Source organism: Micromys minutus (assembly GCF_963924665.1).
Source record: "Micromys minutus genome assembly, chromosome: 10".
Taxonomy (NCBI): Eukaryota; Metazoa; Chordata; class Mammalia; order Rodentia; family Muridae; genus Micromys; species Micromys minutus.
The window spans coordinates 27753782-27771789 of record NC_137979.1 but is presented as its reverse complement, the minus strand read 5'-3'; the positions used below and the strand labels follow the sequence as shown (position 1 = coordinate 27771789).

The window sequence follows — 18008 nt, the reverse complement described above, 5'->3', positions numbered from 1 at the left end:
GAGGATGCAGAGAGCAGCTATCTAGAGGATACTTAAGCCAACCGAATTGACTGGGAGAGGCACCATCAACGTGTTGTATTGCCTGAAACTTGTATAGTGCCCTCCAGTTTCCCAGTTTATGAACCATCACCCATAATGGGGTGGGCTTTTGGCGACCCAGCCACTGTCTTTGAGCAATTTCTTCTCCTGTAAGTAACTCCTGACTCATATTCCTGTAAATAACCTCAATAAAATTTATTGATTCACCAAGTTGGGTTTTAGTGGCATTCTTGCTTTGGTCTGTCATTGGTTCCCTATCTGGGGTGAATAGAGGACTAGTTCCACACAGCACTGCTTGTTACCATGACAATGTTCAATTTGGAGCCAGCCTGCCATCCTCTCTCTCTGGGTTGGCAGGAACTGTCCCATTTCACTCCTAAAGTCATTTGCATCCATTTCTTTCCACCTCCACCAGCTTCACTCTTGTTCAAGGACTTGGTGCCTTCTTGGACTATGTGCTTCTTGTAAGTTTCTTGGCTTCATGTTTAAGATCACCTATTCCATTCTTCAAATTACCGTCAAGGGGGATTTTTATAAATTAGCTTCAAACCCATCCTTAGCTCTCTAAGGATACACCCCTTCACCAGTAACCTGGACCTACAAACAATTCTAGAACTCGTAGTCTCTGCACGCCAATCTTGCAACCTCCTGTGCATGCTCTTCCCTCTACCCAGAATTCTTCCCTTCCCTCTTAGTTTTTTCTGTCTCTTTGGTTTCCTCCTCCTCTGAGTGAATGAAGATATACTCGGGAATTCCCCCACAGATGTGTTGCATTGTTCAACCCTGCACTGGATCTCAATGCATTGCTTCCCAGCATCCAGCTTTAACATATCAGTAATCAGTGAATTTCACTGGCCCTATGAGGATTCTGTTAGAGTTCAGAAAAGAGACCTCAAACTATCCAGCACTGACCGAAGGGAATACTGATGGTTATAATAGATATGCTCTTAGATGGGTCAGAAGTTCTCATTTGATAAAAGGATTGCCAAACTTCAACTTTCTTCAAAACTGATTAAACCCTACTTGGAAGGTTAGGTTTTCTGGACTAACCCAAATACCTTGGGGGAATTACACTTGCCAAGCAAGTATTTCTAGACATGCCAAATCTATATCTTGAAGACAGCATTCCAAAACTCTAGCTATGGTTGTACAGAGGTGATCTAAATGCTCCTACTCAAAAAAAGTGTGAGAGGAGGCCAAGATTACTAAAAATGAAACGAGAGCTGAGAGCAGAACACGTAGAAGATAGTTACAGTCCAACACTCTTAAATAGCCAATGAAACAGAGCACATTAACACAGAGGGAGCCTACTATGGCAGTTTCCACTTTATAAAGGAGACGTCTGGTCACGTGGCAAGTCAAAACATAGAATTGATTGCTTTATGAGGTGTCTCATTCTTATCAAGTGCATGCAAGTAGATGGGCTCAAGCTCAGGCAGAATCCATGGCGGGGGGGGGGGGGGGTGGGGGGGGAGAAGATGCAAAGGAGATGGGACTAAGGAGGTCTTTGCTTCTTCAAGGAGGTCAAGATTTTTCTAACTTCCTGATTTTCTCAGGAGTCCTTGAATCTTCGGAACCCTTTGAGTCTTTTGATTATTGACTCCAAAGCATTAAAACTGAGAAATTGCATTAAAAGCTGAGAATTGCAACAAAGAAGGGAGTTAGTAAAAGCTCTCAGAGAATTTCAGAGAAGCCATCAGGAAGAGACTGGGGGAAAACGAGAGAAGTAGAAGAGGAAATAGGGAGGCGGGAAGACATAGAGGAGAACCGTAGTGAAGGAAAGGAAAGTGACTAAAGTCCTTAGGGATTGGAGTGGAGAAGACACGCCCAGAGGGAAAATCGTCCGCTTTAAGGAAAGCCCCGCCCCCTAGCATGACGCCCAAAAATTCAGGGCTACGATTGGCCGAGACTGAAGGGCGGGATGGGGTTGCTAGGCGCGGAGGGGATCCGGCGGGCCGCCGCCGCCCGGAGTGCGGAGCCGCTGGAGCGGAGCTGTATTAGCGGCGTTGCTGGAAGATGGCGAGCGGCCGGGATGAGCGGCCGCCCTGGCGGCTGGGACGCCTGCGGCTGCTGCCGCTGCCAACGCTGCCGCTGCTGCTGCTGCTGCTGTTGAGGAGTTCGGCCCTGGCGGCGCACATCAAGAAGGCTGAGGCGACCACGACGACCGTCGGCGGCTCTGAGGCGGCCGAGGGCCAGTTTGACCACTACTACCACGAAGCGGCGCTGGGCGAGGCACTGGAGGCTGCGGCGGCCGCGGGGCCGCCTGGCCTGGCGCGTCTCTTCAGCATTGGCAGCTCGGTGGAGGGCCGGCCGCTCTGGGTGCTGCGCCTCACGGCCGGCCTGGGGCCGCCGCCCACCACAGCCGCCGCGGGGCTGGACGCTGCGGGGCCGCTGCTGCCCGGCCGGCCTCAGGTGAAGCTGGTGGGTAACATGCACGGCGACGAGACGGTGTCACGCCAGGTGTTGGTCTACCTGGCCCGTGAGCTGGCGTCGGGCTACCGCCGCGGGGACCCGCGCCTTGTCCGCCTGCTCAACACCACCGACGTGTATTTGCTGCCCAGCCTGAACCCAGATGGCTTCGAACGCGCTCGCGAGGGTGACTGCGGCCTCGGCGACAGCGGCCCGCCTGGGACTAGCGGCCGTGACAACAGCCGAGGCCGCGACCTCAACCGCAGCTTCCCTGACCAGTTCAGCACCGGAGAACCACCTTCCCTGGATGAGGTGCCAGAGGTGCGTGCCCTCATCGACTGGATCCGCAGGAACAAGTGAGTGTTGCCTGACTGTGCACTGACCCACGTGAGCCTTCGAGGCCAGGAGGCTTATTCCGACAGCCAGTAGGCGTTCAAACAATGCTTGCCATCCTAAGGGGTCGCGGGCAGTTGCTGTAGAGAGTGACACCCTGGGACTGGGACGGAGTCTGGGCTGCAGTACCTCCTAGTCTTGCTAATAGTAGAAAAGCCTGCCTGTGACTGTCATTTGTGCAGGGCATAGCCTGAAGGGAGCCTTTTTTCTTTTTTCTTCCTTCCTTCCTTCCTTCTTTTCTTTTTTCCCATTCTATCTCTATTTTTGAAAGACCATCGTATATGGACAGTGGGTAAAAGTTTAAGGATTTCCAAGTTAGCACCTTAAGCTGTCACTGTCATCACTAGAAGCACTGTGGCAAGCACTTTCTGTGACCGCATTATGTCACTGGATGTTGACCACAACCGGGCGACCTAGACACCACTCATATCCTCTAGACACCACTCACACTCCCGTTTTGCATACGGGGAAATTGAGGGGCAGACTGGTTGACTAGACTCGGGGAATCTAAGCCTGTCTACTCTGTGCTCCACTGCCAGGGAGACAGAATGGAGCTCAGAAATAGCAAATGGCACCCCAGTGACTTCCTCTGATGTTGGACAGAAACCAATTCTCCTGCCTGTACTTCTGATTCTGCTTAGGGGAGTATGCAATAAAGGGAAACTCCCCCAGATGAGAACTGCTTCATTTCCGATGCCAGTTTCGAACCTTCTTATTGGGGTAGGACAGCTAATCATGTACATCAATAACATCTCAGCATCGTGTGGGGGTTTTAGAAGGTAAAAAGTAGAAGTATGAGGACCTTCAGAAACTAGTATGTTACAAGAAGGTGTTATAAATACACATGAGAGGTATACTCAGTTAAAACCCGGCAGAAACTGTTCCCCAAGACAAAATGTGCACCAGCCACAAACTTAAGGCTACCTATCTCTTGGAGAGATAGGCTAGGGTCTGAGTCTTTAGAGATGAATGGTAAGAGCAAGGAGGAATGAAGGAAGGTGGCACTTACTCCAGATGGAATCATGTCTTAAGTAGACGTGTACCTCTTTCTCAAGCACCAGCTTTGCCAGCATATTCCCAATTTGTATCTTTGAGAGGCTTTTGAGGGCAGTCGTTATGATCTTTGTATCTTGACTTGAAGGTTTTTTAAGACTGGCCTATGAGCCAAAGGTAAAGGGAAGAAAGGCATTTCTCTGTGAGACTTGGAATCATTTCTTATGTAGCCCAGGCTAGCTGCGGACTGGATATGTAGTCAGGAATGACTTGAGTGAGCTCCTGATCTTCTTACTAGGCATGTGCTACCAGCCTTGGTTTATGCCATGCCTAGGGTTGAACCCAGCATCGTGCATGCTGACAAGTACTGTACCAACAGAGCTACATACTGCCCTCCTGACATGGTTTCTTTTGTAAGATTTCAGTCATAGATGATATGAGATCTAGAAAATTTGTAGACAGCTTGACAGTTCCAAATGGTTTTTGATCACCTACCTATCACTTTACTAATGTGTAGATGGTCCCTCGAAGATGCTCAATCCGTTTAAATGTTCTAGGACAGTTTCCTCTCCTTGGCCATGTCAGACTTCTGAACATCTGCATAAATTTGATTTTGATGTGACACTTAAACTGTCAGGTGCTATAACAAGCAAGGCTTTTTATTTTACTTTTTGTTGTTTTGAGACAGGGTCTCACTATGTGGTCATGGCTGGCCTGAAATTCACCATGTAGACCAGGCAGGCCTCAAACTCACAGAGATACGCCTGCCTCTGCTGGATTTAAAGGTGCTCGTCATTGCCAGCTAGGGCTTTTTTTTTTTTTTTTTTTTTTTTTTTGAGGAATATCATCTGCACTGTTTCCGTTGCTTGGGTGTTTAAAATGTTCCATTACAACTCTTACAGGGGGTTTTGTCTGTTGTGGCCAATGTGAAGAATTTTTCTGAGATGATACTGACAGTCTCAAGGCAAAAGTTCACTCTCTGCTTCTCTGCTTAACTCTTCCAAATTTATACCACTTAGTGATCATGAGTCCTACATGTCAGGCCTGGAAAGAATTCTACCACTGAGCTACATCCTAACCTTTGGTGGACTTCTGAAGAATGTAGTCATCATGTTGGTGTGGATACAGATCATTTTTGAGGGATATTGTATATTGATGTATAGTTTTTTGGGGTCTTTATTCTTGTTCAAATATTCTCCATTTTTAAAAAGGTTGTTTATAGACTATAGGAAGAATATAATAAAGTTAATTTAGAGGTTAATTTTTAAAATATAAAGATTCTTATTTTTAACATGGTATATTTAGTAACTTCTTTAAATCTTATGATACTGAAGTCAAACACTTGAGGATTTGAATGGAAATCTTAAAACATCGTTCAAATAAGATTGGAAATGGTACACAAAGCTGCTTTGACAAAGACACTAAAGAGTAGTCTTATAGCTACTGTGACTGGTATTGCTCTGTTTTGAAATTGTCCCCAGAAGAGTGACTGTATCTTAAAACTATGTAATTAGAATACAGAGAATCATATTTAATCATTCTCATAGATTACTAATGTTTCCTGGTAGTAAAAGTGGTTGAAACATCAGGTCCTCTTTATGATGTTTCTGAGAAGTATTGCAACAGTGTTGAATAAAAGGATCTCTCCTTTAGTAGAGTTTTAATCTAACATATGTAAAGTAGCACACCCCACGTACACAGACTATTCAAGGCTTTTCTGTGGTTGCTCATATGTATTCTTTCAGCTCGTAGTTAATACTTTTAAAATGCTTGTTGCTAAATGAAGTGCCTGAACAAGAAGAGCCTTTTTATAGTTTTCTCAAAGTAAATGGAGGAAAAAAAACCTTTGAGTTGTTTTAGAAATACAACCAGAAAGTGAATGGTCAATACATTAGCTAGTTGGAATTAGAAAGCTGGAGTGTGACAAACCTTGTTGTTTCTGTGTTGTTCTATCAGAAACTCTGACCAGGATGCTAGAGAGCTCCAAAGAAACAAACATTGGTTGAGAAGGTAGCATGCAAATTGCTCTCAGTGTCTCTTCTGTGTTGTTTTTAGTAGTTGTAACAATTCTGAGAGGCAGGGCAAATATTCACATTTTATATATGAGATAAAAATGGAGATTTAGAGGCAATGACTTCTGATCACAGTGCTGTTGAATAACAGCTCGGGGGGACATTTGCCCAGCTCCAGAGCTTGTGCCAATGCCACTACGCCAAAGGTTGTTCTCGGGTCTGGAAAGGTGCTAATGAAAACTGTTCATTTTAATCTCCTTTGTCAGTAATTGTCTTTATTGTCATTGGCTAATTCTTCTGTTACAAACAACATTCATTGTCTATCTCAGAGATGGTACTGATCAAGCCTAAGGTAGCCTTTCAGATTATACATAGGATATTTTAGTTTTCTTTCAAGTATATAGAGAGAAATATTTAGACTCTCAAAAGGTCAGTTTATTGCAACTACAAGTAAGCAGGCGCTGGAAAATCCTAGTCAGAATGCAAAGAGAAAATACTTAAATCTCTGTAGTAATGGTTTGAACAGTTACATAAGGGAAGGATTTCAAAGAGAGCACATGCCTTTACTTTAGTTTTCTCCTCAGAAGGAGCTCTTGTAGCTATATATTGATCTTATGTAGTTATAGATTGGACCACATTAGTGGTTCACTTAGAAGTAGAAGTGAGGCTGGGGCTGTAGCTCAGTGTTAGGGTATGTGGCTAATCTGAGCACGGCTTGTTTGATTCCCTAGAACATTCCCTGCTGTAGATTTTTTTAAAAAATAGAAACCCCCTTGTCTGTGTCAGTTTGTTATCCAGTGGCCCATGCAGAAACCTCATGGTAGCAGAGGATAGCTCTGTATTGTTTTTCTCTGAAAGACACTCACTATATTAGGTGGGTTTTTTCCTGAATCTTTCCAACTTTGCATCTTTCTTGAAAATATAATTTTGTATAAGGATTTTGTGAAACTGGAATCAGATAAGATATATTGTGTTTTAAATTAGATGCCTTATCCTAAATTTTTTCTTTGGGCAGTAAGTATACAGAAAATAATGTTATTAACTTACCTCTTATATTCAACAAATATTTATTATATTAGCCACTTTCCCATGAAATTGACACATTATGAAACATAAGTTCCAGGTTACACTATATGAAATTGTCACTTTTGTAGGTAGGAAAAAATAAGATTGAATTTTGGCAAGTTCCTTTGGTCAATCTAATTAATGAATTTGAAATTTTTCATGTAAGACACTTCCTAAAACATTAGTTAATGCTGTATTATTCAGCAACATGTTCAGTGATTAAAAACCTCTGTAAGTACTTGTGATTAACTTGAAATGTAAATGCAACTTGATTGATTGATTGATTGATTGATTGATTGCTGGAGATCAAACTAGGGCTTATACATACTAGACAAGCGCTCAACCACTAAGCTATGTCTTTAGTTCTGAAATTTTAAAATAACTTTTTATATTTATTTACATGTATGGGAGAGCACACATGCCAAGTGTGCATGTAGGTCAGAAAAGACCTTGTGGGACTCAGTTCTCCCTTTCACTATTATGGGTCCTGAGTATTAAATGAAGGGCACGAGGCTTAGTGGCAGGTATCCAGTGAACCATCTTGCCAGCCCCAAGATAGGTATTTGATTTGTGGAGCTGGAGGATAGAGTCAGTGTCTAGCATGCGTCCAGGCCCTGGGTTCATCCTCAGGACTGAATGAAGAAATGAATGAAAAACAAATAAAGCAATAACAAAACCGAATTCATTTATGAAAGATCTTGTGGACATTTTAAACACTTGGTATTTTCTGTGTCTTTTAAAGGTGACATATAATTTGATTGTGTTTTCAAAGGTTTGTGCTTTCTGGAAATCTTCACGGTGGCTCAGTGGTAGCAAGCTATCCTTTTGATGATTCTCCCCAGCACAAGACTACTGGAATCTATAGCAAAACCTCCGATGACGAAGTCTTTAGATACTTAGCAAAAGCATATGCTTCTAACCACCCTATAATGAAAACTGGTGAGCCACACTGCCCAGGAGATGAAGACGAGACTTTCAAAGATGGGATCACAAATGGTGCACACTGGTATGACGTGGAAGGTATGCAGAGCACTGGCACTGTTGTGTTTCCCTCTGTTGGTTTAGCTCTCTTACATGTATTCCGAATGCAAGAGGAAATGTGGAACTCCAGTTCTTAAACAGGTTATTTCTCTGTATGTCTGAAGTGTCCAAAACTACGGCAAAGTGCAGAAATATGTAGTGTCTCCATTTAAATTCACCTGCCGTTCTCTTACCCCATCTGCTCTCCTCCTCACCAACACGTTCCCTCGCACATTCTTTCACCAGACCATTCAAAAATATGTTGCTGACAAATCTCTTTAAGTTCCTCAGCACTCGTTATTCCAAGCACAGAGACTTTTATTTTTTGTCATGCACCATTCCCATACCTGAGAGATCAATAGTAAGTCAGTGCTCTCATCCACATAGTGCCTGATTTTCATTTCCTTTCTTGTCACCAAGGAATTGTATAGTTCCTTTTTCTCCAAATCCAGGATCTGGTCAAGGCCATTGTATTTGATCTTGGTAAGAATCCAGGCAGGAGCCAACAACATGGCCCAGTGGATAAAGGCACCTGCCACCAAACCTAACACCCTGAGTTATGTCCTTAGGACCCACATGGTGGAAGGAGAGAACTAACTCCTGAAACTTGTCCCCTGATCTCCACATAGGCACTATTGCATGCATGTACCTACCTACCTTCACACATACACACAAATGTAATTGTAATGAAAAGTAAAAAGTCTAAGTTACTGTCTTATAGAACATTCCAACTTTTAGGTTTGTTGCTTTCTACATTATAATTCAACTTCAGTTTCCCAGTGACATCATTATGTAGAACACATCACATGTCAGGAGACAGAGAAAGTTAAGTTATAGGTATTAAATTATTGGGCTAGAAACAGTAACCACCAATAAAGGCATATTTGCATAAAGGCATATTTGCTGTTGTATTTTAATCTGTGGGCTGATTATGAAATTCTGGCTTGCTTTTTAACATAGATATATATTTATATTATCTATAAATGTTAAAAAATACTATATAAAATATATAATATAGCATATAAAATGTATATTTATATGTAATATATAATATATAATATAATATATAAATATATTCTACATTATGTATTTAATATGTAAGTCTATTAAAACAAGATTATATATTATATTTAAATATATTCTATATTTATATATTATACATTATATAAATATATTTTAATATGTAATGTATTGTTTATATAAAATGTTTTATATAAATATATAAATTTGTTATAATTTATGTAACAATGCATTACATATTTAGATATATTTATGAGTATTATATAAATATATAAGTATATATAAATATCAGCCACCCATTCCAGCCTTGGCCAGTTTTCTAGGTATAAGACTCCAGTGATAGTAAGAACATTCACAGTGTTACACATCCATTACTGTCTATTTTCAGAACATTTATATCACCCCAGATACTCTGTAATGATTAGGTAATAATTCCTATTATTTCCCTTTCCCTAGTTACAGGAAACCATTCATCTATTTTCTGTCTTTGTAAATTTGCCTATTCTAGATATTTCACATAGTTAAAATTATAAAATATTTGTTCTTTTGCATCTAGTATGCTTCATTTAACATAATCTTCTTAGGGTTCATCCATTCTGTATCATGTTCAGAACATCATTTCTTTAGATAGTTAAATAATATTCTCTCCATATAAAATACATATTATGTAGGCACAGATATGTAATAGATCTTGTCTGTTCATTCTCTGTTGATGGCACTGAGTCATTTCTACTTCACTGTTGAGTAATGCCATAGTGAACGCTGTTGTACGAGTACATGTCTGAGTGCGCATTCTCAGTTCTTGGTCTATGTGGCTAGGAGTGGAACTGTGGGGTCACGATTAGTTTTGCATTTAGTTTTTAAGAGGATATCAAACTCTTATTTTCCTAGCAGAAATATGTAAGGGTTCCAGTTTTTCATAGAATACCATTTTAACAGATTATTAAGGTCTGGGTAGATGGCTAGGTGGATAATGCTTGGGAACAAATGTCCACAACCAACAAAAACTTACAGAGGCCCATCTGTATTCCCAGAGTTACAGGCACAGAGATGGGGATCCCCTGGGCTGTCTAGGCTAGCTGAATTGAGTTCAACAAGAGAGCTTGCCCAGTAATTCACTAGACAGTGGAAGAAGAACCTGATGTCGACCTCTGGGCTCCACACACATGTGCATGCACACCCACAGTCATATACAGCTGTGTGGATGGCCATCTCCAACTGCATGTGCCTACATGGATGTACATTTCACACTCTCTCTGAAAATTATTAAAACCAGCTGGAACTCTTTGCCTTTCTTTTAAAAGTCATGAAAGTAGGGCTAGAGAAATGGCTCCTCAGGTGAGCACTTGCTGTTCTTCTAGAGGTTTGATTCCTAGTTTCCACATGACAGCTCACATCTGTCTACAACTGTCTGAACTGTTTGTAACTCCAGTTCCAGGGCTTCTGTAGCCTTCTCCTGGCCTACAAGTGCAAAAGGCACCCATGGTGTACAGATATTCACACAGGGAAGATACCCATACTTATGAAAATCATGAAAGTAGCTACCGTTTTAAATGTTTAGAATAATAAAGTGCAATGCAGAAGTAGGTCTAGGAAGATGACTCAGTAAGTAAAAGCACTTTCTTTGAAAGCAAGAGGACTTGAGTTCAGATCCCCAGCACCAACATAATAGCCCTGTGTGGCATGTGTACCTATGACCTATGGCCCTGTCAGATGGAAGACCCTGGAAACGTAACTGAAAAGGTAATCTTCAGGTTCAGTGAGAGACCCTGGGATGTTCTTTACTTTTCTGCTGGCAATTTCATTATAGAACATCTTGTGATATATCTGTTGATTCACCTTTATTTATGCCTTTGAGGTTTTGGGGTTTTGTTGTTTGTTTTTTGAGACAGGGTCTCACCATGTAACTCTGTAGTTCAGGCTGGCCTCAAACCCAGATTCTCCTGCCTCTGATTCCCAAGTGCTGGGATCAAAGGCCTGTACTATCATGCCTAGCTAATCACTTTTTGATTTTTTTTTATGTCTAGCTGCATAAACTGAAAATGAGTCCTGAGTTAGAGGACCGAATACCTTCTAGAATTTCCTGACACCCTGTAGTTTCTATCCATAGTTTATGTGTTACAAACATCTATAACAAGACTGAAATATTTTGCAGCTAACCTCTCCTCTCATTAAAGTTAGATGTGGTTTGAAATCCACTGATACGGGAGTGTACTTTAATGTGTAATCCTCAATCTTCAGAAATAAATTGATTAATATCTAACTTTGTATCTTGTTAGATTTAATATCTAACTCAGTAGTTTTGTGAGTTGGTGAAGTTATTTATGAATTAGAGATATTACTTAAGATAAGGGTATATATAATAATTTACTTTATCTTTTCGGTTAAAAAAAATAAACACCTTAAAAGGTTAAAAAGTAGTTCCTAGTTGACAATTGATTGAAGCATATACTAAAATACAGTTTGAAAAATACCCATGCAGTTTTCAGAGAAAAAAAGTGTACTTTGCTACATCAGCACAGATTATCCTGTTAAGCCAGTTATTTAGTGTTTCTGTTTCTCCCCACCTCTGAGGAAGCTAAGCTTTGTGGCTGCCATTGTTCATTGTTTTGGGAGCATCAGCATCCCTCTTGTTTGAGCTGAGCAGTCAGATGCACTGTGTTGTTTTTACAGTAGCTTCTCTTCCTGCCACAGCAACTGCTTCCTAAAGAGAAAGCCGTGCTGGCTCCAGTAGCTTGAACAGGATAAAATCGTCTTGTTTATCTCATGCAGGACCAAAGAGAGATCTAAAACCTGTGACTGGGCTTATATTCAAGGCCAGATGTCCTGGAATGGCTTTACTCATACTCTGTGTGATGTACTTATAAATTCCTCTCAAAGAAGTGTAGCTGAAAATGATTATCTAATTTGGTCCTTTTTGCTTTATAAAAATTCAAGGACTAAGAGATGAACTAACTCACTCACACAGTATAGCTATTCACTTAGTAAATGTTCCTGACTGCCTGCCACATTCCATATTCTACTTTAGGCACTAGGACACAGTAAGAGTGGAGCAGAATCAGTTGCTACTTGCAAGGATCAGACAGCAGTGGAGTGGGGTGATGTGGCTACTGCTGCCTCCACCGTGCTTGCCAAAGCTGACACGCATGCTTAGTTGCCCATATGGGGTTCTGGCTTCTCTCAACAAGTCTTCCAAACCCACAGGATCCAGGTGGTTACATCCCCAGCCCTCCTTTATGGTTTAAACTTCTTTTAATACCTATTTTTATTTGACGGGTGTGAATGTTTGGATGTACACCACATGTGTGCCTCGTGCCTGAGGAGGCTAAGGAGTGAGTTGGATGCCCTGGAGCTGGAATTACGGACAGTTGTAAGCCACTGTGTGGGTGCTGGGAACTCAACCTGTGTCCTCTGCAGGAACAGCAAGTGCTAACTGCAAATCCACCTCTCTAGCCTCTAAATTGTCCTTGAGACAGGGTCTCACTAAGTTGCCCAGGCTTGAATTGAACTTGATTCTTCTGTCTCAGCCACAGAGTAGCCATCTTGAAAGTTTTTAAGACATAAAAATTAACTGATGGTTTAAGGTGTATATACCAAGTCATATGTAATGAAACTGGGCTATAGTTTGGGTCACTTTTTAAAGAATTTCTATTTTAAGAACTGGGGAGATAGCATAAGCACCTGATTTTTTTTTTAAACTGAAGTTTTATGTAAAAATGCCAGGTGTAGTGGTGTGTGGGAAGCACTGGGAAGGTAGAGAAGGAGGAGGGTCCTTGGGGCTTGCTGGCCAGCCATTCTAGCTTAATTGGCAAGCTCCAGACCAGAAAGAGACTTTTCTCGAAAGTGGACTATGTTCTTGAGGATGAACTTGAGATTGTTCTCTGGCCCCCACATACATATGCATGCATAGACACACACCACACACATGAACAGTTACACAAATACATACACACACACACAAGAAAGAGTGTGTGTGTGTGTGTGTGTGTGTGTGTGTGTGTGTGTGTGTGTGTGTAGTTATATAGTTTAGGAAAGGCAAGAAATCCAAGACTGTAATTGAAATGATTTTACCAGAGTCACCATTCTGTGTAAATGTTAGAACCATCTAGGGCAGGGTGTGGTTCTATTTTACCTTCCCGCAGACATAGGCATAGAGGCTAAGAGCAGAGCCTTGGAATCTGACAGTTTAGGTTTGAGTTTCAATTTGGTATGTATATAGATATGAGAGGTTAGTTAATCTTCAACACGTTAATTAATTCTTTTACTCTCGATCCCTATATGTAAAATAAAAATAAAACAGTATGACTGCATCATAGGATTATGAGGCTCAGCTGAGAACTATTTTAAGCACTTAGCTTTGTATCAGGCACTGTAACTACTTATCTCTGCAAGAGCTCCCACTTCACTAGAGTGGAATTTTGATTTTATTTGGTATTTTATTTCCTAGACTTTGAATCATGTCTTATATATAGAAGGCAAACAGTGCATCTTTTGTGAATACTTGAATGAACAAATTCTTGTAAAAATGGTTTACATAGTTTGCAATATTAGACACCTGAACTTTGGATTCAAAATTCCTAAAAATATTCTTCCTACACTTACTGTGATAGTTTGCCTTATGGCAGGTCATAGTGCTTTGTTGTTTTGTTTGTCTTTTTAATTTTACTAGTATCCTATAATGTGAAATACCTTCACCTTTTAAAAATTGTGTGTATACCTGTTGTCTGTGCATGTGAGTGCTGTTGTCTGTGGAGGCCAGGAGAGAGTGTCTGAGCCCCTCTAGCTGAAGTTCTCGGTGGTTGTCAGCTGTGTGGCATGGGTGCTGGCCACCTCATGGCTCCTCTACAAAGACTAACATGGACTGTTTGCCACTAAGTATCTCACCAGTCCCTTTTGGTTGCTTATATACATTTTACCAATGCGTATATATGTTAAAAGCTTTTAAAAAAAACTTCATAAGACAATACCTAAATGTGGGGTTAGGGATCTAGCTCAGTGGTAAGGGACCTGCCGAGCACACAGCAGGCCCTTGGTTCTATCTCCCCATACTGCAAACATCTGATAACTAACTTGCCGTTGTTTATTTTTAAAGTGTGTGTAAACCCAGAGAGGGGCAGTGGCCTCCAGCTTGGAACAGCTCTGCTCTGGGTCACTGCTGCCGTAGAACTGAATTGCTTTCATTCTTTCTCCTAATAAGAACAAACACCTTACGAGTTGCACATAATAACTCTTTTTTTTTTCTTTTTTTCTTGTTTAAATACCTCAGTCATTTATGGTGAAGACTGTGCTACAATTTACCTTGGGTTTTTTTTTTTCCTCGATAATTTGAATGATTATTGAGACAGGAAATTACTCAGAAATATCGTCACCAGCCTCATGTGCTGTTCACATGTCTGTACACTGTTACTAGTTGGGACAGCTGTTCTAATGCTTTAGATGTATGGTGCTTTGCTCTGTTTTTTAAGCTGTTGCTATCATGGAACTGAACCTTTTCAAACTGGCAATTAGAATTTTTTCCCCTTCCTTTGGAAGAAGGAATCATTGTGTTGTTTTATCAAGCCTTCTTCCTCTCTTTTTGTGCTTTCATCAGTTATAAAATGTGAGCAGATGGCACATCCCATACCCAGAGCAACTTTGTACAAGTGTGAACTTTGATCATGTGGACATCTATTCTTCCTCTCAATGGCCCTTACTCTGAGCAGCACTGATGTGCTCTAAATACTGAAGTACGCTGGCTTGAATGTTTTCTATGTCATTAAATAGGGCATATAGCAGAAAACTGGAATCTAAAACAAAGAATTAAATATGTAATGCATAATTGAAAAAATAAACCACAGTATTTGCTGTGAATGAAAGGTGGGTCCTTATGGATCATGAGGAGTTTAGTTTCTCTCAGCAACTGTCCAGTCTTGAAGACTAGTGGATCTGAACAGCAGAGACAAACCAGTCTGACCTGAGGAACGTGCAGAGTACTGTTTCCTGGCTTGTTTCCTGAAGTCTGTTTACTAATTTGAGGTACAGTAGTCAGGCTTAGGAAAGATGTGGTGGGGTCTTACAAGTGTGAATTTGTCTTTAAGCTGTGCAGTAAAAACAAAACAACACATGGAGGAAGTCTAAAAGGTTCTTTTATGGCTGCCATGCCTGCTGGTTTCACATTTCGTAGGATCAGGTCTGAACTGCAACGGAGTCTGATCCTACCTACTTATCAAACCTTGTCTGCCTCCCCTATGCACTGGACTCTTTGTCCTTTGCCAGCAAATAAGCACCTTTGCAGGTCACTGTGCCTCTAGGAAGCCTCCTGATAACTCGCTCTCCTGCCTTCACCCCAGAGCATCCGCTTTAAAATCATGAAAGCCTCTCATGTCGGACAGGGTGGCACTGCTCATTTCAGATTACCCTTAACTCTGTGTGGAAAGGGACAGAGTCCTAGAGGAAGGGAGCCTAGGAAGAGGTTTTATAGTTATCTGGAATGTGATCTCTTGATGATAAGGGCTTTATTCACAGGAATATATGGGAATGAAAGGGAATATGAGAGGTACAAGAAATTGTGTCAGAAAATCAGGGAGCCTGTCCGGGTCTGAGCTAGGTCCTCTGCATTTGTACTACAGCTGTATGGCTTGGTCTTCCTGTGGGACTTCCAACAGTGGAAGCAGGGCTCTCTGATTCTTTGCCTGGGTTGCCTCATCCAGCTTTAATGTGAGGAGATGTGTGTAGTCTTATTGTAACTTGATATGCCATGTTTGGTTGACATCCCAGAGGCCCGCCCTTTTCTGAAGATGTGTGGATTGAGGGAGGGGCTGAAGGGGAAGGAAGGCTGTGAAGAGAGGAGGAAGAGACACTGTAGTCAGTATGTAATGTATGTAACTAAAAATAAATCAATAAAAACTGTGCAAGATGAATCAAAGGACTAGTAATGATGATGTGTCACAGAGAAACCACAGAAAAAATCTGCCGCCGCCCCCCCCCCCCGCCCAATCTTGCTGAGAGAAGAGTGACAGCCGAGGTAGCACTTCATCTTCCTGTCACAAGTACCGAGGAAGCTGCTAAGAAACAACTTCTAGAGCCTCAGCGGGATCGAAATGAAAAGAGGCTCAGGGTTGTAAGACATGATGGGCATATGTCAGTCCAGGTTCTGAAAATTGAATCGATATGGTTTCCTGGCACAATTTAATTGCTTAGAGTCAAAAATCCAACTAGAACATAGTGGAACAGATGGGTGATTTTTCACCTCCAGAGTGAAAATGTTTGTAGCATTTTGCACCAGGAGGTTTTCATGAAGGAATGCTGACAATTCAACCACCAAGTGTCAGCCTGTTCACTTTTCACAAGTATGATTGATAGTGAAATTTGTGTTAGAAATTGCTTTTGGTCTTACCGCATCCTGTACGTTAAAGACCTGGTTGAAGCTTTCTTCCTTTTTCTTTCTTCTCTTAAATCTGAGTGCTAGCTAATGTAAAAGGGGGAAAAACTTAAAAGTATATTCAAACAGAACACTTGCTTCTTTTTGAGTCCCGAGTTTGCTTTCGTGAGCTGTGGTCCACCCTAGTACAGAGCCTGACCTTTAGGATGGCACAGTTGTGTACTTTGTAATGTGATGATGGGCTCAGGAGACCTTTTCTGCCGTCACCAGAGAGCGCCACGTATGCTGGCAAGGACTCATCTCTCAGGGCTTCAGCGCTCATGTTTATGGCTTAGATGTTTCCAGTACATGAGCCTTTTTCTGTGTCATTCAGATGACCAGGAGCACTTTTATAAGGAAAAGTACAATTCAGAGATGTGAGAACGTGTTGACCAAGTGGGAACCAAGACCGGGCGGGACTGTTTAATTAGTTGTGTTCTATGGAATCATATCATTAGCAAATATATATCTAGTGGGAGTGGTGAAGGAAATGGATGCTCACAGAAGTTACCTGAGTGCAAAAACCAAGTTCAAGTAGGAACTAGACAACTTGAATTTAAAGACTTAAAGTTGGGAACATTTTTTAAAAGCACATTTGGAGAGTCAGGCAAGTCTCTGTAAGTTCAAGGCCAGCCTAGTCTACAAAGTGACTACTTCCAGGACAGCCAGAACTACAAAGAGAAACCCTGTCCACCTGAACCTGTACTTTTCAATTATCTGGTTTCTCTTTAACCTTTTAATGAATGTTGTATTTATTAGCTTTTAAAAGTATCTTGTAATGCAGAGTTATCACTTATTATACATACAGAAATTGAAATTGTGAAAATTTCACTACCTTTTGAGAGGCCAAGAAGTCTGCCCTTATCTGAAATTAGGCTTTCCTAAGCTTCCTACATTACCAGCCCTCAGTCATAGTCTGAAAGTCTTTAATGGAAAATTCCAGCCATAAGTGATTGATAAGCTTTAAACTATGCATGGTCAGAGTAGCACAATGGGATCTTACATCACTCCGCTTGTATCTTGCCTGGGACATGACTCATTCCTAAGATGAGAATATCCACACTGTGTGTGCTCCCTGCCCAGTGGTCTCTCATTTCCACTTGGTTTTTCACATATTGTGTGTTCCAGTTCAAGTAATGCTCACATCACGTCTGCACAAGAGAACTGAGTATATTCCAGTAAGACAGTAGCACATTTATATGACTTTCAGTAGAGTACATTGTTATGCTTGCTTTATTTTATCAGTTGCTATTACTCTCTTACAGCATGTAACTTAAAAATTCAACAGCTACTGTAAGAAAGTAACAAGAACACTAATAAAATAAAACAAGTATAGTTTGTGGGATGTTACCTAAGCCTCAGAAGAGGGGGAAAGTTGCTGGGATTTTTAGTTGCCATTGGTTTGTTTTTTGTCTGTTTGTTTGGTGGGTTGGTTGGTTGGTTGGTTTTTTGAGATTCTCTTTGTAGTCTTGGCTGTCCTGGAAGTCACTTTATAGACTTTGTAGGCTGGTGTTAGAGACTTGCCTGCCTCTCCAAGTGCTCAGCTTGATAGTTGCTTGATAGTTGATGGTTGACAGGAGCTTCTGTTTAAGAGAGAAGAATAAAGGGGAGGTATTCTTCAACTTAAAAAGTACTGTTTTAAAGTCTCTCTCCTCTTT

General features: G+C 41.3%; 1 protein-coding gene across 1 annotated transcript in view; it reads left to right on the top strand.

The window, feature by feature from the left end:
• The first annotated feature begins 2008 nt into the window (after positions 1-2008).
• Positions 2009-18008, top strand: part of CPD (carboxypeptidase D) — a 61754-nt gene continuing 45754 nt past the window's right edge. Inside the window, exons 1-2 of the mRNA XM_080924563.1 lie at positions 2009-2804; positions 7684-7931. Coding sequence (XP_080780689.1) covers positions 2056-2804; positions 7684-7931 — 997 coding nt within the window. The 5' untranslated portion in view covers positions 2009-2055. The remainder of the gene's footprint in view (positions 2805-7683; positions 7932-18008) is intronic.